Raw genomic sequence first — 21007 nt, forward strand, 5'->3', positions numbered from 1 at the left:
GTTAAAGGGCCCTTACAAAACTGAATATGGCAAAAGGAGACACCTCTGCAGGAGACATTGTTACAGGCCCTATGGTCACACATGGCAGCAGAGAGAATAGAAATAACAAGAAGAGTGAAAGAATGAAATTATTTATTATTTTAATTTGTTGGACAGCTAAAGTATTATACAATTGTGGACTCAAAGAGATTTTAACTACTTGCCTGGTGTGCATAACCATTTGAATTTCTCTTTTTAAGACATGCAATAGAGATTAAAATAAATGGCAGTGGGCTGCTGCCTACAAGATGGCACGCAGGTTCATTAGGCACACTAATACATTTTCAAGACATAATGGCTAGAAAGAAACCACACAAACATACACTAGGTTCAGCCTTCTTGCCTGAAATTTAGACAAATAAGGTTAATTATTATGGTCTCTGTTGCCTCTCAAGATTCTAGAAAGCAAATGCACACTGTCATTAAGACATATTTAAAAAAAATTTTAAAGGTTATTTATTTAGGAAAAAATGTATCTATTGACATCAAACCATTACCCTGCAATGATATTTGAGACTCCTAAAAAAAAATCTATGAACTATTTCCAAGCATCTATTAGGGTACAGAGTGTATTAATTGATGTTCTTTAATAAAGGGACACTATGCCACAAGAGAAAACTTCCCAGTTTTCACAGAAAATATTATTTTCAGGGGTTTTTTTCTGAGTTTAACTGCAAAATACCAAAAATAAACTCTACTTTACTGTTACACAGAGGATAGTTACACTTGCACCCATTCCTGAAACAGAATCCTAATGGGTACATCCAATCATACCTAAATAGCCTGTACAGTATTTCATATATAGCTAGGGCTAATAGCTTTTTTTTTTGCCTTGTCTCTCTGTGTATGTAAATTTCACAAGGGGTGTTTACCCCGCTCTTGATTTCTCTTTCTCTGATCAGTTGAAATGTTGAGCTCACATTTTTGTAAGAAGCAAGTTTAGACACTCCTTGTTATTGTCCTTGGCCCTCCATCAAATCTAGCTGCTATTCCGCACAAGGTGAGGAAGTATTGATTCCTGGACACAGTATGTGTTGAATGAGTGGTAATGAAATGAAGCTTTGAGGATAGAGACTGTTTATAGAGGTTTTGTGTGGAGTATTCTGAAAACAAGACTGTGTTAAAAGGCTAATCAAAGGGTCTCACTATATTGATGTTGTGAGTAAAAACAGAACATATTCTGTGATCAGTCAAGTAATATGTTTTCACTCCTTGATTAAACCAGTGATCCTGACATTTTACCTATCAAATTTGTCATGCATTTTGCAGAATTATGTTTTTCCCCCACATCTTTACCCTCCCTCTGCTAATGGGACACATTTATAACTGTCTTGCTGTTTTAATTAAAAAGGAATACTTCACAAATCATTCTAAATTGTTTAATTGATGTAGTTAATACAGTGAATTTGTATGCGTTTGCCCCAGGAGTATAGCATATATTTGATTAATCCTCATGACTGTTTTGTTTTAAGAGCTCAAAAGCTTAAGGAAAAGATAACAATATAATTTATGAACAGAATCAGTCTTAAACCAAGAAGCGGTGCATTACATATCTATGCAGTAATTTCTTTTAAGTGACGCATTGGCATGATTTCTTAATTGTTATCAGTCAACAGGACACATTTATTCTAATGTCATTAGTGCTAAGAAGCTTGGTGGTGCTGTGCATTACAATATCAATATCAGCAGAGCTGGGGCTGGTGGTTTCTATGGCAACAGTACACAAGGTTTCAGAAATTAGGAACATTACTTGTGGGGATAACACATGTAAGGATAATGTTTTTGAAAGCTATCAAAAGGACACCCTGAAGAGAATCAGTTGACACTGCAAGATAAGAGATTCACTGCACAGTTTGTTAGGTACACCTGTTCAGCTTTCATCATCCCAGATATCTAATCAGGCAATCACATGACAGCAGTTCAATGCATTCAGGCGTGTGTGTCATGGTTAAGTCAACTTGCTGAAGTTCAAACCAAGCATCATAATGGGGAAGAAAGGTGATTTAAGTGACTTTGAACATGGCATGGCTTTTGGTGCCAGAGGGGTTGGTCTGAGTGTTTCATAAACTGCTGATCAGCTGGGATTTTCACACACAACCATCTCTAGGGTTTACAGAGAATGTGCCAAAAAAGAGAAAAATATCCAGCAAGCAGCAGTTCTCTGGGCGAAAACGCATTGTTGATGCCAGAGGTCAGAGTAGAATGGTCTTATTCAAGCTGATAGGAAGGCAATTAAGGTGTTCATAAGAACAACTCTGAACACACAACATATCAAATCTTGCAGCAGATAAACTACAGCAACAGAGGAACATGCTGGTTGCCACTCCTGTCAGCTAGGAACAGGACACCGACGCTTGACTTTGAATGGGGTCACCAAAATAAGATAATAAAAGATTGGAGGTCTGATCAGTCAGAACTTTTGCTGCGACATTGGAATGGTATGGTCAAAATTTGGTGTAAACCACATGAAAGCATGTATTAATCCTGCCTTCTAGCAACAGCTTAGTATGGTCTTAGTGTAATGGTGTAGGGGATATTTTCTGCGCACATCTTAGGTTAAGACTAACTGAGCATCATTTAAATGCCAGAGGCTACCTGAGTGTTGTTGCTGACCATGTCCTTCCCTTTATGACCACAATATGACCATCTTTTGATGGGTCCTTCTAGCGGACTGATACAGTGATACCCCAATTTCAAATCATATCTAACTGTTTTCTTTAACATGACCATATGTTTCAGTTCACTGTACTCAAATGCCATCCTCAGTCACCAAATCTCAGTCCAGATGTGCAGCCAAGAAATCTGCTGCAACTGTGTGACACTCTTGTGTCAGTGTGGAACAACATTTTTAAGGAATGTTTCTAGAGCTGTGTTGAAATCTATAAAGGCAGTTCTTAAGGCAACAGCATGTTGCCACCTAGCAAGGTGTAGCCATTACACACACATTACTTACTTATTACTTATACACTCACCCTACCAGTGAGTGTATAAGTGTATTGACTTCTTCCATAGATAGACAGATAGATAGATAGTGTTCAAATGCCAGTTCAAGATGAAGAGAAGAGGTTCCAGATGATAAGTTGTCACATGGTAAACTCCAAATGAAGTCTTCAAAAAAAGTATCAAATGGATCTTGAATAAAGAATAAAAACCCTCAATAAAAGGACATGAAAACTTATTTTTTTCATTCTTTCTCAGTAAAAATCTATTTTTATGAGAGTGATTTAAATCAGTCATTACATGATTTTAACCAAAACTAAATGTAACACTGCATTGCTACAATAAAAAAGAAAAAGAAAAAGAAATGAAAAACAAAACTGTTTGGCACCAAATACCACATGCCACCCTTGGCATAGAATGAGGATCTCACAAATTACCACTTTAAATGAGACATAATATTGCTACTTGATATTTCAGTTTGAGTGCTTGTGTGTGTACTTGATGTTTTATGCCGCCACCTGGGCTTCTAAAGCTATGCAGAGAGCAGTTTGTATGTCTGACATTTTAATATTATGCACTCCAAAGCTACAGCGGTGGCAAAAATTATGGCTATAAAAATTATAACAGCTGCATCACCTTTCTAACACTAATATTTACTATGTTGCTTCCACTTTTTGCACAGGGAATGCTCTGTACAGCAAGCCTTAAAGTAAGCATGAATACACAAGCTGGTGAATCCTTTTAGCCAAGAGCTTCACATATTTGACAAAGGACTTTAAAGCTAACAGCTGCTGATTAATCACGATGGGTCTAAATTACTGGCTGGCTCTCATACAGTTATGGAGCTGGATGCCCAGTGCACTTAGAGCCTCCTTTGCATGTGCTTGACAGCTGCATAGAGTAAGTGCCACTTCTGCCTCTTTAGCTGCATCTTTCTACTTCTTTTACAGTTAGACAAAAATAGCTTCTAAAGTGTATCACACACTGAATATCAAAATTCAATATTGAATTTAATTCAAGGGGAATCCTCGTGAGTATAACCTTACAGCATAGATTTTAAGTAATTAAAAGGAAAGACAACTTTCACATTGTAGTATTTCTCATTTCATTATCTGCTACCCATCTTCCTTAAATTGATTTGAATTAAATGAACTTCAAATGGCCAGAACAAACAAAGAGTGCAAGATTACAGGATGTTTATTTTTGTGGTTTCTAAGAAAAGAAAATTTGCTAGTACCACAGGTCAACGTGGTGTCAGATTCATGTTGCCACTTTTTGCAGATGATTTGATCATTTCAGCTTCATGAGCAACATTCTGCAGCTTTCACCTTGCCGTTGAGGAGGAGATCTCCTTATCTAGGGCCGTAGATCTGAGACAGAAAAAGTGTGGATTGCCTATTTTGGAATGGGGATGTGTTACTGCCTCAAGTGGAGAATATCAAGGCTGTCAATGATAGTGGACGAGTAGATTGCAAGATGTACAGACAGACTAGAGTCTGGAGATGCTGTGGTAAAGAAAAAGCTGAATGTGACCACAAAGCTTGACTTTGCATGGTCTAATGGTTGATCTTGATTCTATGGCCAGAAACACAGGAATCATGGGCAGAAAAGGAAAAAATGAGCTTCCTTTAAAGATTGTGTAGACTTTATCCTTGAGTGTGAGAGACTCTGTAATTTGAGAGGGGCTCAGAGCAGAGCAGCAGAAGACTCAGCATCAAAAGATGTCAGTTGAGTTACTTTGGGCATGTCGCTGGTGTCTCTTGAATATTTCTTATTTGGTTTGTTTTGGCTATGTATAATTAGAAGGAAACACTGAGAAAGCTTGACATTAGATGACAAATTTTGTTTTAATTTTTTGTTATGAAATCTCTTTTGCTCTTTGTAATAGACATAGAAAAATTACATCATCGCTGCTGAGATTGGTTGCCTATAAATCTTTCTTTCACTATACGATCAGCCTGGTGGCAGGTGCAATATCGGTCAATATCTGGTAGCTGGTGGAAACACAAACACCTGTAGAACACCTGCCTGTTAACCAACTTAGTGTTCCTAGTGGCATAAATGTATCACTGGTGTTCAATAGTGCTTTCTTAAGATTTCGTATTGCTTTGTACAGTGCAAAGCTTTTAATGATACCCGTGTTGCTACCCATGTAACCATTAGCGGCTACCTGTAGCACCTAAAAATTATTTGGGATTCATGAAAAAAAAGCCACAAATACTCACCAATCAATTCTTTTTTTTCTGAAAGAGCATTTTCCTGTTACCATTAGGCATACCAACTAATACACAAGTAAGACCCATGGAGGGACTGCTAATTTAAACAAAAAACACATTTTCTACCCTCGTCTTTGTAAAGTGTCAGAACATAGTATATAAAAAGAAGTAGATACAGCAATGGAAAACTGAATTTTTAATAATGCCTCTAGGTAGTGAACATATCTATTTCTCTCTGTTCATTGGTCTGTGTGCTATGTTGATGGGAGTTCCTGGGTAATGAAGAAAAAAGGAAAGCAGTAAGGAGCGGCCCAACACTTGTGTCTGTTCTGATTTAGAATCATTAGAGAACCAAAAGTTATTGATTGTAAGCTTAAAGTGTTTAAGATGCGACTGGTGAGTTTATACTGAAAATTATTATTACTATGCCATTATTATTACTGAAATCTTTTTTTTTTAATATAACAAATCTGGGACATAACTGCACCAATCTTCCAAAGCAGCCTTTGTATTAAACTAAAGTCAGAAATGGACACCTATTGGCCCCGTCTTTGTTTGATTAATCTACTCTTTTTAGGGCCTAGTCTCGCTCCTAAAACATAGTGCCACTAGTTTTAATAGTTTTGATAAAATGTGCCCAGAGCTCAAACGCTTTAGTGGATAAACCGCTTGCTCCCTATAAGGCCACCGCAGGTTCTCTTACATGCTTGGAAGCGGATCGGTAAGGGAGTTGGGTAGAATCTGTAACTCAATGCTAGAGACAACTAAATCCTACAAAGTGTTTTTTTTAAATTAATTTTTCAAGCTAAACATACCTATATAGTGATGAGGAAGAAAGTTCCTGGTACTTGCAATTTTCAGAGGAAACTGGATTGGTCTCTCTCTCTCTGTGCGTGTGTGTGTGTGTGTGTGTGTGTGTGTGTGCGCGCGCGCGCCTTGGTTCACTGCAACTGAAAATTAACCACAATGACAAGCATGTTCGTTTTAACACTTTTTGTCAGTAGAACAAAATATGTTTTATTTTGAGATGTAGATAAATCCTATATATGTGTGTATAGTCCAAAGTACTGTGTGAACAATCACATTAACACAGTTGATATAAGAAGTTGAATGCACATTAAATGATCACTTTCATTGGCATTCTCAAGCTCCCATGGTTATCTCATCAAATTTAAAAGAATGGGTGCATTTAAATTACATTCATGAGGCAGATTGTGATCGTATTTCCTTTATTCATTGATTTTTCTTTATGTAAGTCCTCATTCTTTGACTGGGACTTCACTGAATTAACATGTAACATGTCACAGCGTTAATGACAACATCACCTTTAACTGGTCAAATATTAAGTGTGTCCAGAAAGAAATTCTTTAAAATAAGTCTTTTTGATTAAGTGTCCATTTTCAGCCAGAGAGAATGTGCTTTACAAAGGAGGCATAATTGATACATCCATTGGCATCCTCCTGTCCAGCCATCAATCTATCCACTTCATCTTCTGTCATCCTCTCTCCTAGTGTTGCCAGCACATGACGCAGCTCTGCTCCCATGATGGTACCATTGCCTTCCTTGTCAAAAACCCTGAGCCCTTCAACAAAATCCTCAAAGTTGCCCTGATCTTTTGCGCGGGAGATATGCTGCAGCATGGGCAAGAAGGTCTCAAAATCCACCATTTTAGTACTCATGTCCTCTGGTCGTGGTTTACCAAGCACTTTCAGCACATCTGCATTAGTAGGGTTCTGGCCCAGAGCTCGCATGACATCCCCACACTGGGCATATGTGATCTTCATCTCTCCAGTTGGTGTGCGGTCGAACAAGGTGAAGGCTTCCTTGAACTCGTCAATCTGGTCAGCAGTGAACTCAACAGTGACGCTTTTGGGGTCAAACTCAGGCTCCTTGGGTGGCTCAGGCTGTGGCTCTGGAGGTGGCGCTGGCTTAGCAGCTGGAGCTGCATCTTTCTTAGGCTCTGGCTTTTTGGGCTCAGGTTTCTTTGGTTCGATCTTCTTTGGTGGCATGTTGCAAAGCAATTCAGTGGTGAGCTGACGCTTGCTGAGAAATGAACAAGAGCCTGAGCAGATAGAAAGTGATCCCGGAACTCCTCTTTCAAGGCTTTTATATGTGCTTTGTCTAGGGGGCTAGACAACAATTTCAGCCACCACACTATAAAAGGAAGAAACCCAAAATAGATCCGCATAGCAAGTGATGTCAACATTAAGTATTGTTCTCAGCTGCTGTCATCTAACCAACAGGGCTATTTGCTGTCATTAGTGAGGGTCCAGTTGCATTAGCCCGAAAATGTTCTGTCTCTCTGATGGACAAAGGGATCAGAGCATAGCCAGTGATCAGCCCATGAGGGAGATAGACTAAAATAGCTTGCTATCTAAATGCTGAATGCCTGGGAATCACTTCTTTCTGGGAGGGTGGCTATTCTTTTCACTAGAACAATGGTGCAGCTAAGTCAGAAGTATTAATATTTGTCTCTAGGCTTTGCATGTATTCATTTTATAATAATTCATTCTCAGAATAACAGAAGGATTACCTATCAAACCTTATTTCAATGGCAGGTGTTTGGCAGTTTTTAATTTGACAGACAAGCAATAGCTTGTAGTGGCCTCTTCTTTCACTGGGTAAGCTTAGAGTATGCCACCATTTACAAACCTGCCAAGCCCTCATAGATCCTAAGGGAACTCTTAATTAATTCTTCATATACTAGTGATAATGCAAAGATGAGTCATAAGAGTTAAATATATTATATTAACCTTGAATTTAAACTAAACTAAGTCGTTTGTTCCCTGATAACATCAGTTGATTTTTTTTAAGTAAAACTAAAGAAAGTGTTCAAAAGGATTTGGTTCATAGGTTCTTATGCATATGGAGGGCATGGGGAAAAGAAAGCTGTCTTTGCTTATAAAGGGGAACTGCTGCTACGTATTGCAGTCAAGGTATTTTCTTATTAGATTTGGGTCATTTTCATATAACAAATAGTCTTTTCTTCCAGTTTGCTTATATGTATATTTTTTTTATTAAGTGAGTTTTAAAATAATAACATATTTACTTCTTTTTATTTAACTGGCATGACCATATATGGAATAAATGTTTTCCTTTATATTCCCAATAGTAAACCTTATGAGGTTAAAAGGTGAAAACAGGCAATGCAATTCCATTACGAGTATGGTTTATAAATATGTAATATGTCATTTGGCTTTATGTAGATGACTGCTCTATAATTCTCTTCAGTGAATGATAAATTAACCAACAAAATATTCATTTCATTTATGGAAGAGAGGGTATATAGGATGTGCTGTTCTGTGACACAATTTTAATCATAGCAACTTTAATTTTATGCATGCCTCACAGTTTATCAACTCAGTTAAAGAAAGCTAAAGCCTGTCATGCGATAATCACATTTACCCTTCTTTGTCTCAATGCCAGTTCTCCTTGATCCGTCAATCTAGTGCTTAAAGTCCTTGGACAGTGTAGTTTAAGTGTGTGTATGTATGTGTGTGTAGTTGTCCTTAGCCTAAGATCATTATCTCTCTTCTCTTTGCTTTTGAGGTCACATAGCTAGTAAAACTGACAGCTAATTTGTCGTCTTTTGGTATGCGTACGTGCATGTGCACATTTGAGCATGATGGAAACATGAAAAGACTTGCAAGAGAGCCCAAATCTGTATTGACACACCATATATTGTCAATATATAAAAGGTATATTTATCAAGTATATAAAACAATAATAATAATACATACACATTCATACCACATTTACCATTTATTTGAGGCGGTTACTAATTAGTAATGATTGTCATCATTTTTCCCACCAAAAGGTTAAAATTAATCTATATCAATCATACCTGCTTTCACAATTGTACTTGGTCCTTGGAAGACTGATCCTTGTTCCTTACCTAAGTGTTACAAGTGCATAGAACTGGAATATTTAAATTTAAGCACAAGTAAACCATTATGTTGGATTGCCTATGCAGAGACCACTACAAAGTTCATTTCTGTGTACAGAAGCTTTGTTAAACTGTCATTTGGGTGTGCACATATGTTAACAAAATAACAGAAGACATTTTCTTGATGCTTCTACCATCAAAGTTCATTTTCTTGATGCTTCTACCATCAAAGTTCTTTCAAACAAGTCATCAATCAGTAAATCACTGCAACTGCAATGATTGAACCAGTCAGCTTTCAGCGTATGAAGTCAAACAAGTGGTCATTTCATTGGTTCTTATGATCTTCAAAGAACTGCCAGGTATACTTTTGATGTGTTGTTTTAGTTTTGATCTTTGAGAACCCATGTAAACGGACTTTTAAATAACTTAAACATTGTCACATTACAAATGACTGAATACATAGTTATAGCTTGATCTTTGTTATAATTTGTCTCACATTTTCAAGCATTGCAACATGATTAAGGTTAACTTATTGAGCCTTATGAGACAGTTAGGTAAACCTTAAGTTCTTCACTCGGCCCTGTGGGCAGTCTTTATCCTTCAGGCTCAGGTCCTATACCAGAGGCCTGCGCAGTATGTTTGCTGTTTCTAGGACTGCGCTCTTCTGGACAGAGACTTCAGACGTTGTTCTTGGGATCTGCTGGAGCCACTCGCCCAGCTCGGGGGCTCACTGCACTGAGTGCTCTGATTACCACTGAGATCACTGTTACCTTCAACTTCCACATCTTCTCAAGCTTGTCTCTCAGCCCTTGGTATTTCTCAAACTTCTCGTGTTCCTTTTACTGATGTTGCTATCACTCAGTATAGCTACATCTATCACCATGGTCATCTTTCTCTGCTTGTCCACCACAACTATGTCTGGTTGGTTAGCCATAACTAGTTTGTCTGTCTGTATCTGGAAGTCCAACAGTATCTTAGCTCAGCCATTCTCAACCTAGGGGGCATGTCCCATTTTGATCTTTGAACTTCCAGGCCGTACTCTACAAAGATGTTTCTGTATACTATGCCGGTCACTTGGTTGTGGCGTTCCATGTATGCCCTGCCTGCTGGCATCTTACACCCTGCTGTTATGTGCTGGATTGTCTCAGGGGCGTCTTTGCACATCCTGCAACTCGGGTCTTGCCTGGTGTGGTAAACCCCTCTCACTGTAGATCTTGTGCTCCTGTGCTCCCATGATTAGACCCTCTATGCTGTCTTGCAGTTCAGCTTTGTCCAGCCACTGGTAGGATATCAGCCACTGATGCAGACCTTGTCAATCCTCTATAGTGTCTGTCTGCTTATTTGCAACAATTGCTTAATAATTGAGCTATCTAATTTGTGTCAATCAGAATACCCAAATTAACAATACAGATAGATATTAACAGCATAAAGGTGGTAGGAAATGTAGATGAACCTGGTAGTCATCTGTCCTCAAGGGACAGAATGGGGTCAAATACCATAATATGATGAAAAACCACAAAACTCCAAGGGAAATCACATGTCTGGACTGACATATCAGATATGAGCTGATTACTAAAAACAATACATTTCTTGTCAAAAAGGTAAGACATTAAACATTCTGGGACAGATCTAGATATCCCAATTAAACTTTGAAGCCTTTCTTTTCATATTACAATCAGCAGCATCAATGGAGACATAAAGAAGTTATAGAGGAAAACACAGGCTGATCACAAGCATATTTATAGTGCTCTGTCTCTCTCAGATGAGACTTCCTGAAACATAATATATTTTCTGTCAGTATGTCAAGTTCATGCATTAATGACTGAATATTGATCATTTGAAGCTACAATAATCTATTCATGCATTGTACTCACAAGCCTTAGGGTTCTTCCTAAATGCATGTAAGATATTGAATTGTAAGGTCAACCTTAGTTTAATGCTACATTGATCAATATGTTTTTTTTCCATATTTAGTCAAATCATTACGTGTAACAAAAATGGGATGCTAAATGTGATGACCTCAAAGTCCATTAAAACTAATGGACTTTGAGGTGTGAGCCCTGAAAAGGCTTTTAGCCTCTTTATGCTTAATATCAATATTCTTTTATTTATTTATTTTTATGTATATTTGATTTCAGTCCAGTATTTTTCCATCAAGGCCTCCAAGTAAATACTCATATCTGAAATGTTCTGAAACAACTTATTTTCTGTCAACTTCAAAGCAGAGAAAGAAAAACTTTACACTGAGAGACAAGTATGACAATGCTGCTACAGACACACCCAGCTTTTCTCTGAGAGACAATTTATGATATTTTTTAGGCTATACATTTGGTATACATCCACTTCTGAACCAAGTTTTCAGTTTTAAGCTGCATGCACACTGAAGGTGATATGTTCATAACCCATTGTATTGACGCTGACTGCAGTTGCTGGTGGACAGTCCAGGTTCTGTTGTTTATATAACCTTCTAACATATTTACTACCAGGTCATACGTCCCTGAGTATATCCTGCACACAGCTGTGCAACTAGAAGGTTTGAAGTTTTATTTTGGGTCTCGCCCACTTTTTGTCACCAGTGATGATTTTTAACATAGTTGCTTGAAGTCAATTTTTATGGTGAATGGACTGGTGGTTTTCAATACTACCACTTTTCTACATCACTTCCAGTGTAAACAGAACTTTAGCTGATGCTGATTTCTTTTCATTTTTTCATTTTTTTTGTAGTTGTGCTTTACATTTCATTCACTGTTTTGTTGTTCAATCACCAAACTGGATTAGGGGGGGAAAAAAACAAAATTTCAGTTATACAAATTAAATTTTCCCTTTTAACTCCATGGAGTTATTCCTTGGGGATAGTCCTTGCATGCCTCTGTCTGATGCAGTGACGAGAGGGTGGTCAGAGACAGCAAGTCCTTAATCCATGAGATAGTAGTGGGAACTAGGGGAGGCAGACCCCTGGTGTGGTCAGGGCCAATAAAGGAGAGTGACAGAGACAGCAGTTACATTCTTCCTATGGCACTGGCAAAGGGTGACTAAGACTGAAGATCTGTGTTGAGTTAACTGGCTAAAAACAGATGCACCACTGAGTATTCTCTCTCCTCTTAATCGCCAGTTTCTCTCTTGGATATGTGCATCAGACCTGGGAATGGCCACTGAACTGCCAGCTACTGTATTTCATAATTAAAATTTGTGTGAATCTATTGTGAATTCCTGGAATCAATACTTTGACTAAACACACGCGAGACAACCAACAGTGTTAGTATTTAATGTCCAAATATTAGTGTTTTCCTCTTTTCACAGAGCTGCCACTCTAAAAAATGGGGCCATATTCAAACCAGCTTCCAAAGTGTGCTTGTTTGATTTTGCTAATATGAAATAAGAATTAATTTCCATTTTATGTTACCCTATGGAGTGTAGTGAACAGCAACACAAAACTTTTCTTATGAGTCGAGTAATAATATTGCGTTGTTATAATGGAATGACTGTTGCAGGAACCAGCTAGCAGACATCTGTGTAAACAGTTTAATTAAGACCATGTTTGATGAATTATAGCTGGTGAAGGCACTGCCTGTTCTAATACTTCAGTGTCTTAATTACACCAGACATCCATGTGTTCATTCTCTCTGCCCACCCCATATTCTCCCCATACTTACAATGATAGAAATTGAAAAAGTACAAAAGGGAAAGTGCATTTCACACTCTACTGAAGCAAAGCAAGCAATTTCAAATTAATCAAAACACAATAAGTTTACAACATGATGAAGAGGTGCTGTATGTGACATGAGGGGAGTTGATTTTTGATGCTTAGACCTCTGTTTTATGTTACAATTGAAATGTTACTGGACAAAAATGCATTAGTTCTAAATTAAATTTTAGTTGAGATATTTAAAAAATCCAAATCCAGTCATAAAGTCTTAGCTATCTATTTCGAGAAAATGGAATTTGCAAATGGTTTTTCTGCACAGAGACGACACTGCTTACATGTGTCTGTGAGGGGAAAAAATCAAGACATTGCAATTTTGCCTTTTATTCAGACAGACCTTACAAAATCATGAAGCTACACACTGAATGCCAGCACTCCTAATAAAAATGGCACTGACTTGAAAATACAGATACAGCATAGTACATGCAACGGGATGACTATCATATGTGATTTAGACAATCAGTGTTTCTTGTGTTCTTTAAGGGGTTCATCAGATACACCAGTCTAGTTCAAAAATCAAAGAGAATTATAATTAGGCACATGCTTCCAATTGAAATGGGCTACAAAATGGCATGATTAGCTGACAGTGGAATATATCTCTTCATGATATAACATAGGTAACCTATAACACAACCTATAATATATCTCCCCATCTATAATAAGTATTAATAGGGAAAAATCAATATGAATTATTGCTTGGCCTATTTTTGTGATATTTATAAGGTTCCCATGTGTGCACCAAACAATAGCTGGGGATCACAGTACACGTCCAAACCAGGGATGAGCACTATGCCTTCTTCTCACAAGCTAGGCTTGGAATTCTGACTGGGAGATTAGGGAAGTTTCCAAGCTATTCATAACCCTACCCCCACCCACCTCCCATTCTCCACAGAGCACTTGGCTTGGTGGCAGAATCCTCTCCTGTTCAGCTGGACTGGTCTATTTCTGTATTTCTGATGTGCCTCTGATGCCATGTTTAGAGCGTGTCTTTGAATGGTTTGTACCTGTTTATCCCAGCAGCACACAGGCTTATGAGATGTTTGCCTCAAAGCTTACCAGCTGCTTTTCTCAGCTGGAATGCCGGAATGCCAGTATGTTTAATTCAGAGCCTTAATCCTGACAAAAGTGGACCAAACATGTCTTCAGAGTGTTTTCAGTGTCTATCACAGAAATGTGGAATTTACACCTTTTTTTCCTCATACAGTGATCTGTTTTGTCTTGCCATACAGCGCTTTACAAATTTATGAAACCATCAAATGATAGGTTTATTACACACACACACACACACACACACACACACACACACACACACACACACACACACACACACACACTTCTTCATAGAGCTATGAGGAAAAAAACATTCCAATGATTGTAAATACTTTCACAACTCATAAAATATTGAAAGAAAAATGCTATGGCTACTGCAGCATAGGCGGCATCAAAGGTGGTATGATGGGACTTTCAGCAAAGCCCTGAATTTCTTGCTGTCCATCATGACGATTTTTTAATGTTCTCGTTCGGAAACAAAAACAGGATCCTTTCCACTCTATAGGTTTTTTCTCAGATACTGTCATTGATATTGGATGCAGTGGGTGCATTAGGAGCTAGGAAAATTTTCACTGACCACATTATGAGCTTTGACAGTGATGCTGTAGTTAGGACATAGTTAATAATGACTTCAGTCTCAAGAAACTACAGCAGTAAGAAGAGCCGTATATAAAGTATAAGTAAAAGTAAAATATAATGAATATTGTGATTCATAATCTAATAGTGAAAATTTTTGTATGTTTACATTTTAGATTTTTAAGTTTACTTTACATTTAATTTCAGACATTTAAGACTCATTTTTATTTTTGTTTATAGTTACATTTAATATTCAAGTAGTGGGTTTTTGCTTGATGGCACTGGGACATTAATATCATTGGTGCTTATATAGATGATATGAAAACTGATTCCACCACAATTAGTCATTCAGTTTTGACAGTCGTTGTTCATTGTCAGAGAGGTATTAAAGGCCTGGCTCTCCAGTGACCCAGCACTACTGTGTTCCAATTATAACAGAATTTGCTCCTATTTCAAACCACAGTTGTGCTTCAGCTCTTTTACTACAATAGGGGGCATAGGGGTCAGTGGTGAGATAACCAGTGCAGATCGGTTTGTCACTAGTTTGACATATTTGTTGTGACAGATGTGTCTTTATGCAAATGTATTTTTTACACATTGCTAACAAAATGTATTTTCCAGTGGTCTGTGTGTAGAAATGTGGTAGGCAACAAGAATGGCGGATCTCTCAATATCATTTCAGTAAATGTAAGTGGATAGCTGCTCATATATCTCATTCTGCATAACAATGTGAAAATATGATCAAAAAATTGGCAGAAAGTATTCAGATATAACTTTGTGATGTTAAATTTAATCTGATTCAGGGTACTACCACTCCTCATGTGGAGAGTCTTTATATAATAGTAGAATGATGTCTACTTAAATACTCTATAATATTACAACACGAGAGATTTGGGAATATAGTAGGATTTCAGTTCAGTGAAACAACAACAATCCCATTCATTTGCACAGTCACAAGACATGTAAAGTTAAACTCTGCTATCTCCACTGTTAATCTCTGTTGGAGATACTGAAGCCTCTCAAAAAGCCATATCTACAAGAGCAGTTGCTGGGCAACAGAAGAAGCAACTGTATACACAAGCTGCCCTTTTAAATATCTGCTGGCTTCATCCAACAAGGCCACCAACTCGTTTCAGCTTTAGATCTGACCAAAAAACAGGGCTGAGAATATTCATACTCTCATGTTGGCAAAAATATTTACTGGACTGTGAATGATTTCATTATTTTCAATCAAATAAGGAAACCCTCTGTTATAAATGAAGCCATTATTCAAAGAATGTCTTTTTCTGAAACAGATCTTGAAATGCTGCATATCTGGTTCTCAAATAAATCTCCACATTTATATAATATCCAACAAACTTTGTTATTTTTGTAGATTTAAAGCAACTGTCTAAAAAAACGTTAAAGGGAGGAAATATTTAACCTTGAAACCTCAAAAAAGATAATAGAAAGTTTAGTGTATCAGTTTTGCAGGTTCAATGGGAACGACTCTAGTTGAATGATACTAAATGTTGTTTCCAAATGTGAGACATAAACACAGCAGTGTAGCTTTATACATTGTAAGTAATGGATCTGCTACCATGTAATTCAAAGCAACAGACATGGAAGGACTGATAATATACATTTTAGCTTAACTGTCGAACAACACTTATTTTTTGGTTACTAGATTAACTAAATATTATAACATTTAACATTCATCTGCACTGTACACTGCTCAAATACATTTTAAACTGAGATGATTTCTTGAACAGTTTCATCTTCTTTGTTGTTAATAACATCATAAACAGGTGCACTAGAGGGGTAACAAAAAGACAATCCCCACAACAGGAATGGTTTTACAGGAGGAAGCCATTGATATCTTTTCCCTCCTCATCTTTTTTGACTGGTAGCATGAGGCAAACCTACAGGTAGTCCATCTTTTCCAAAAAAGCACATCAATATGTGCCATTGCCAGAAGGTCTCAAGAGTAAGGTTATTCTAGGAGACATGCAGTTGCTCTAGGAGAGCTAGACAGGGCCATATAAGGTCTTTAACTAATCAGTAAGACCGGTATCTGCTCCTTTGTGAAAACAGGAACAGGATAGGCACTGCTGGAGCTACAGAATGATGTCCAGAAGGCCACTGGTGTGAATGTCTATAGCAATCAGAAACAGACTTCATAAGGGTGGCCTGAGGCCCTCTAGTGGGCCATATGCTCATTGCTTGGCAATTGGCATTTGCCATAGATCAGCGGCCCCCAACCTTTTTTGCACCACCGAAATTTTTTTTGTCAGTGTCATTTCTGGTTTTTTTGCGGACCGGCCTTTAAGGTGTCGTGGATAAATACAACAAAATAAAATGAGTACTGGTACCAAAAAAAGGAAGATTTATTCATAACACACGGGGGAAAAAATAAAGCTAAAAACCGCTAAAACCCCTGAAAACCATGAATTTCATGCACGAGCCTCAACTCTCGCGGCACAGTACCAAACGACTCACAGCCTGGGGGTTGGGGACCTCTGCCATAGAATACCAGAACTGGCAGGTCTACCACTGGTGTCCTATTGAGGTTCACTCTGAGCACATGTGACTGATGTGTAAGGCTCTGGAGAAACTGTGGGAAATGTTATGGTGCCTGTAAAATTGTTCAGCGTAACTGGTTTGGTGGTGAGAGTGATAGCTTGAGTAGGTATATGCATGGAGGGATAGACCTCTACAAGCTAAGCAATGCCACCCTTACTGCCGTTAGGTCCAAAGACATAGTCACAGCAATGCTTATGTGGTGAGAGAATGTAGATAATTTCTGGAGAACAAAGGATTTGATACCATTGATGGGCCCCCATGCTTGACTACATTATTGTAGGGTCTACCTTACAATATAAAGCTCCTTGAGGCAACTGTTGTTGTGATTTGGCACTGTATAAATTAAATTGAATTGAATTGACATTATGTTTCAACCTGTGTGGACCAGTTCAGGTTGCACCTCAAACTTTTCAGGAGCCCAGTCCAGATCTGGGAAGGGATTCTCCCAGGACACTATGCATGGTCTCATTAGGACCATGCCGGGATGTTGTCAGGTATGCATACAAGGACATGTGCCCTATACAGACTACTTGGCCATTTTGAGTTGCTGCAATGAAATTTCGGCAAAATGGGCCTGTCACATAATTTTTTAACTCTGATCTTTTGGGGTGTCTTTGAATTGAGCTTTCTGTAGGTTGATAATTTTTATTTCCATCAAACACAGTGGCATCCTTTCATTCCTAACAGCTTACCCAGTCCTTATCAGTATAGATTTTTTTCTCTCATTGAAATCTAAAGTGCATTCAGAGTGTTACTGTATTATTTTTTAGCAGTGTCATTTCTGTTTTATTTTTCAGCTGTGTTCCCATAATTCATGATGCAATATTAAACAGGTATGAAGCCCAGAAACCAAAACACCTGAAGTCCAAACAAATATGTATGACAGGATTTATGAGTGTGACATTTGAGATTTCTTACAAAAACTGGTAACTGGAAATTGTTCACTTGACCTCAGTTACAAATTCCCCATTGTTTAAATGTCTAAATTCAAGAGGTGGCATACCTCAGTAGCATTGCTGTGATTGCAGCTGAGACCCATGGATGACTGGTGTTGTGTGTTGGGTTGTTATATTCCTTTTCATAGTGTCAACATTAGCTCCCAGCAGAACATGTCATACAGAATATGGGATCTTTATTCCCCCTGTACTTGTTAACTTGTTCGAAGTGGAAAAAAGGTTTATGTGTGTCTCTGTGGGTTTGTTTGTTTGTGACTTGAGCCATTTCAAAATGGCATGCATCCAACACTGCTGAATTTCCAAGCCGTGTTGACACACACGTAAAACTAATGCTAAAGAGGATAACAAGGAATGGTGCTCTATTAAGAGGCTCTGTTCAGCAGCTGACTGTCAAGACTTGAGAGCCCGATTGTGAACCCACAGCAGCCTAACAAGGTACTTATATATATAAAGGTAGCCTGCTTTATATATTTTCTATGTATTAACTACTGCACAGAACACAGAAATGATGTTTAACTGGTGCTGTTTAAAATATTAAAAGATATTATTAGTTTGCTATACCTTATGACACAGAACTAATTGGAAAGTGCCTCTTCGATAGACGTCAACCCGAAGATGTAAACAGATGTAACATATTTATATATTTCAAAGAGACAGAAGATCGTAATTCCTTTTTGTTGATTATATATTTTTATATGCTGTTCATCCTCCCATAACCAGTGACTTATTTGGGATTTTAACAGCATTTCAAGCGATATTTAAGAGGAACTAATCAGTCCTCCTGCCCTTTACCAAGACATAGATGGTCATTATAAGTGTCACAAAGATAAAACACTTTAATTAGCTAAGACTTAAAGGGATTGCCTCATCTGGGACAAAGAATTGCATTATTTTTTCTTTTTGCTGGAATGTAGCATCAGTTTGGATAAGCTGAATGGGCTAATTTGCCAGTGTCGTATCAGGTTAAAACTGCAAACATTACAAATTTTTAGAGTCAAATTTTACAGTCTAATGTTCAGCCTCTGTGCTCACATTGGTTCTGCTACATAACTAAAAGAAGAAATTCTGTTCATTCTGCCTTTTTTGGCAACACACACAAACCCAACAAAAAAACTATTTGATTAAAATTAAAAGGATTAAGAAATTATATTGTCAAGGCATTTCCTTTGTGCTTTTACATGGTTGATGTGTTTTGTTCCAAATACATACAGTTCTTGTGCTGTTTAGCATTCCTAGAGAATATGGGTAAGCAAACAAACAAGTAGGCATGACAAGTAACAGAAAGTTGTAAAACGAAGATGGGTGTATACTCCCTGTACACGAGTGGTTCCCCAGCTTTTTTGTTGTTGTTGTTTCACTTCAAAAGTCAAGAGAATTTCACATCCACACATCACAGTTTTTATCACAAATGATCCAAATGGAATTAAACTTAAAGGTCAACCCAGTAACATCAGATGACTGTTGTTTTCACCTGGTTATCCATACTTCACCTGGTAGTGGCTCCACACCTCACCAGTGAGCAGGGGGTGTGGCAAGCCTGTTGTATTTATGTGTGCATAATAAGGGTAGAAATACAAATTATATGTCTAACAATATGCACATACTGAAGCTATATTTTTTTGTTACTTTTATTTTTGTCATAAATTGCAGTTTTTGTGCCTCTGGTCAGTTTTTTTCCGATTTCCAATAGCAAATAGGATTATATTTTGGCTGATCAATGCAGCAACTGTAGTACACGCCAGCAAAACAGTCTTGGATAAAAGATTTTTTTTTTCTTAGTAAGACAAATAGAAACACTCTTTCCTGATATTGGATGGTGAATATTTTCTGTTAGGCATGAAGACTAATGGTGTGCCCCGTGGAACCTTTCAGTGTCATCCACAGGACAAAATACATTAATGGATTGGATTAAAACTAGAGGCTTAATCTGTTTGCTTACCACTGGATCCATTTTATATCCTGAGGAGGTAAAATGTGGCACAGGTTCAACAAATTGCTTCCTGATGCTTAGTCTGAATGTTTTTGTATTCTGACAACAAAGACACACACAGTTAACTGGAGTCAGCATTATTTCAACACATGTACAAAATACATTTAGAAGTAAGAAGATATACATGTCAGACGAAGTGGAAAGGCAAAACTAAACAAATTACATAAACAACTGAGCTTACTGCTGAGAGGGCATTTTGTTTTTGGCAGGTGCTCGTGGAATATCAATCGCTTAAAGTGTGAAATTTTTATTGAACTAAATGGTATGCACAAGTAACAGCTGGAGCCTCTGCATCAAAATGTAATGAGCGCTGAAATAAAGATAAAGGTGATGGCTAGAGACAGAGTGCATGCTGGGATACACACCTCGCTAAAGTGATATGGCTACATAGTTATCAATATCCGCCCTAGTTGTGTGTACATTTATTTCACTTGTTGCTTAATGTTGCTTTTGTGACTTTGCCTAAGTGGACTTTACCGATGGCTTTAACTTTTCAGTTAACAAATTGAAAGGCACTCTATTTGAAAACAGATCAGTGGTAAGAGGAAAGTTTCAGTGAAAGGAATGTGATGGAGTGAAGCAACCTCTTGGCTGCATCTCGTCACATACCGATAACATTTTAGTGCAGCTGTTACTATTACAGCATCAAACAGATGTTTAGGGATCTATTAAACTCTATTCAACTACCTCACACAATGAGTGATGACCCTGAAAGGTACCGAGGACAATAAAATGTAATGCATTGCAGTCTAAGAGTCCTGTGCAAGTGGCACAATGTTACCAGTGAAAAAGGAGCGTACCGGCAAGCTACTTTCAATTTCTCCCTTATTCAGAAGGGTCACCACAGTGGATAACTCTGCATGTTTGATTTGGCAGATTTTTTTTTATGCTAGATGCCTTCCTGACAGAACCCCAAAGGGATTTCCTTTTTCTCCCAGGATTAAACTGGCACCTTTTTTGCATGTTTGGTGAATGTGTAAACTACCACAGCATAACTAACTGAGCTAACCAAAATGAACTAACTTTTTTTCAGAGCAGTAGTGAAAGAAACTGTAACACAACAGCATATGATTACAGTCACTCTGGCTA

General features: G+C 37.8%; 1 protein-coding gene across 1 annotated transcript; it reads right to left on the reverse strand.

The window, feature by feature from the left end:
• Positions 1-6407: 6407 nt before the first annotated feature.
• cmlc1 (cardiac myosin light chain-1) lies at positions 6408-7257 on the reverse strand. The gene has a single exon (XM_031754718.1). The coding sequence runs from the start codon at positions 7202-7204 to the stop codon at positions 6596-6598; it is 609 nt and encodes a 202-aa protein (XP_031610578.1). The 5' UTR covers positions 7205-7257; the 3' UTR covers positions 6408-6595.
• Between the last annotated feature and the right edge of the window lie 13750 nt (positions 7258-21007).

Source organism: Oreochromis aureus, linkage group 7 (genome assembly GCF_013358895.1).
Source record: "Oreochromis aureus strain Israel breed Guangdong linkage group 7, ZZ_aureus, whole genome shotgun sequence".
In the NCBI taxonomy this organism is placed as follows: domain Eukaryota; kingdom Metazoa; phylum Chordata; class Actinopteri; order Cichliformes; family Cichlidae; genus Oreochromis; species Oreochromis aureus.

Bases quoted from the DNA above. Each gene is read 5' to 3' on its own strand.
- cmlc1 (XM_031754718.1), bottom strand. From the start codon at position 7,204: ATGCCACCAAAGAAGATCGAACCAAAGAAACCTGAGCCCAAAAAGCCA.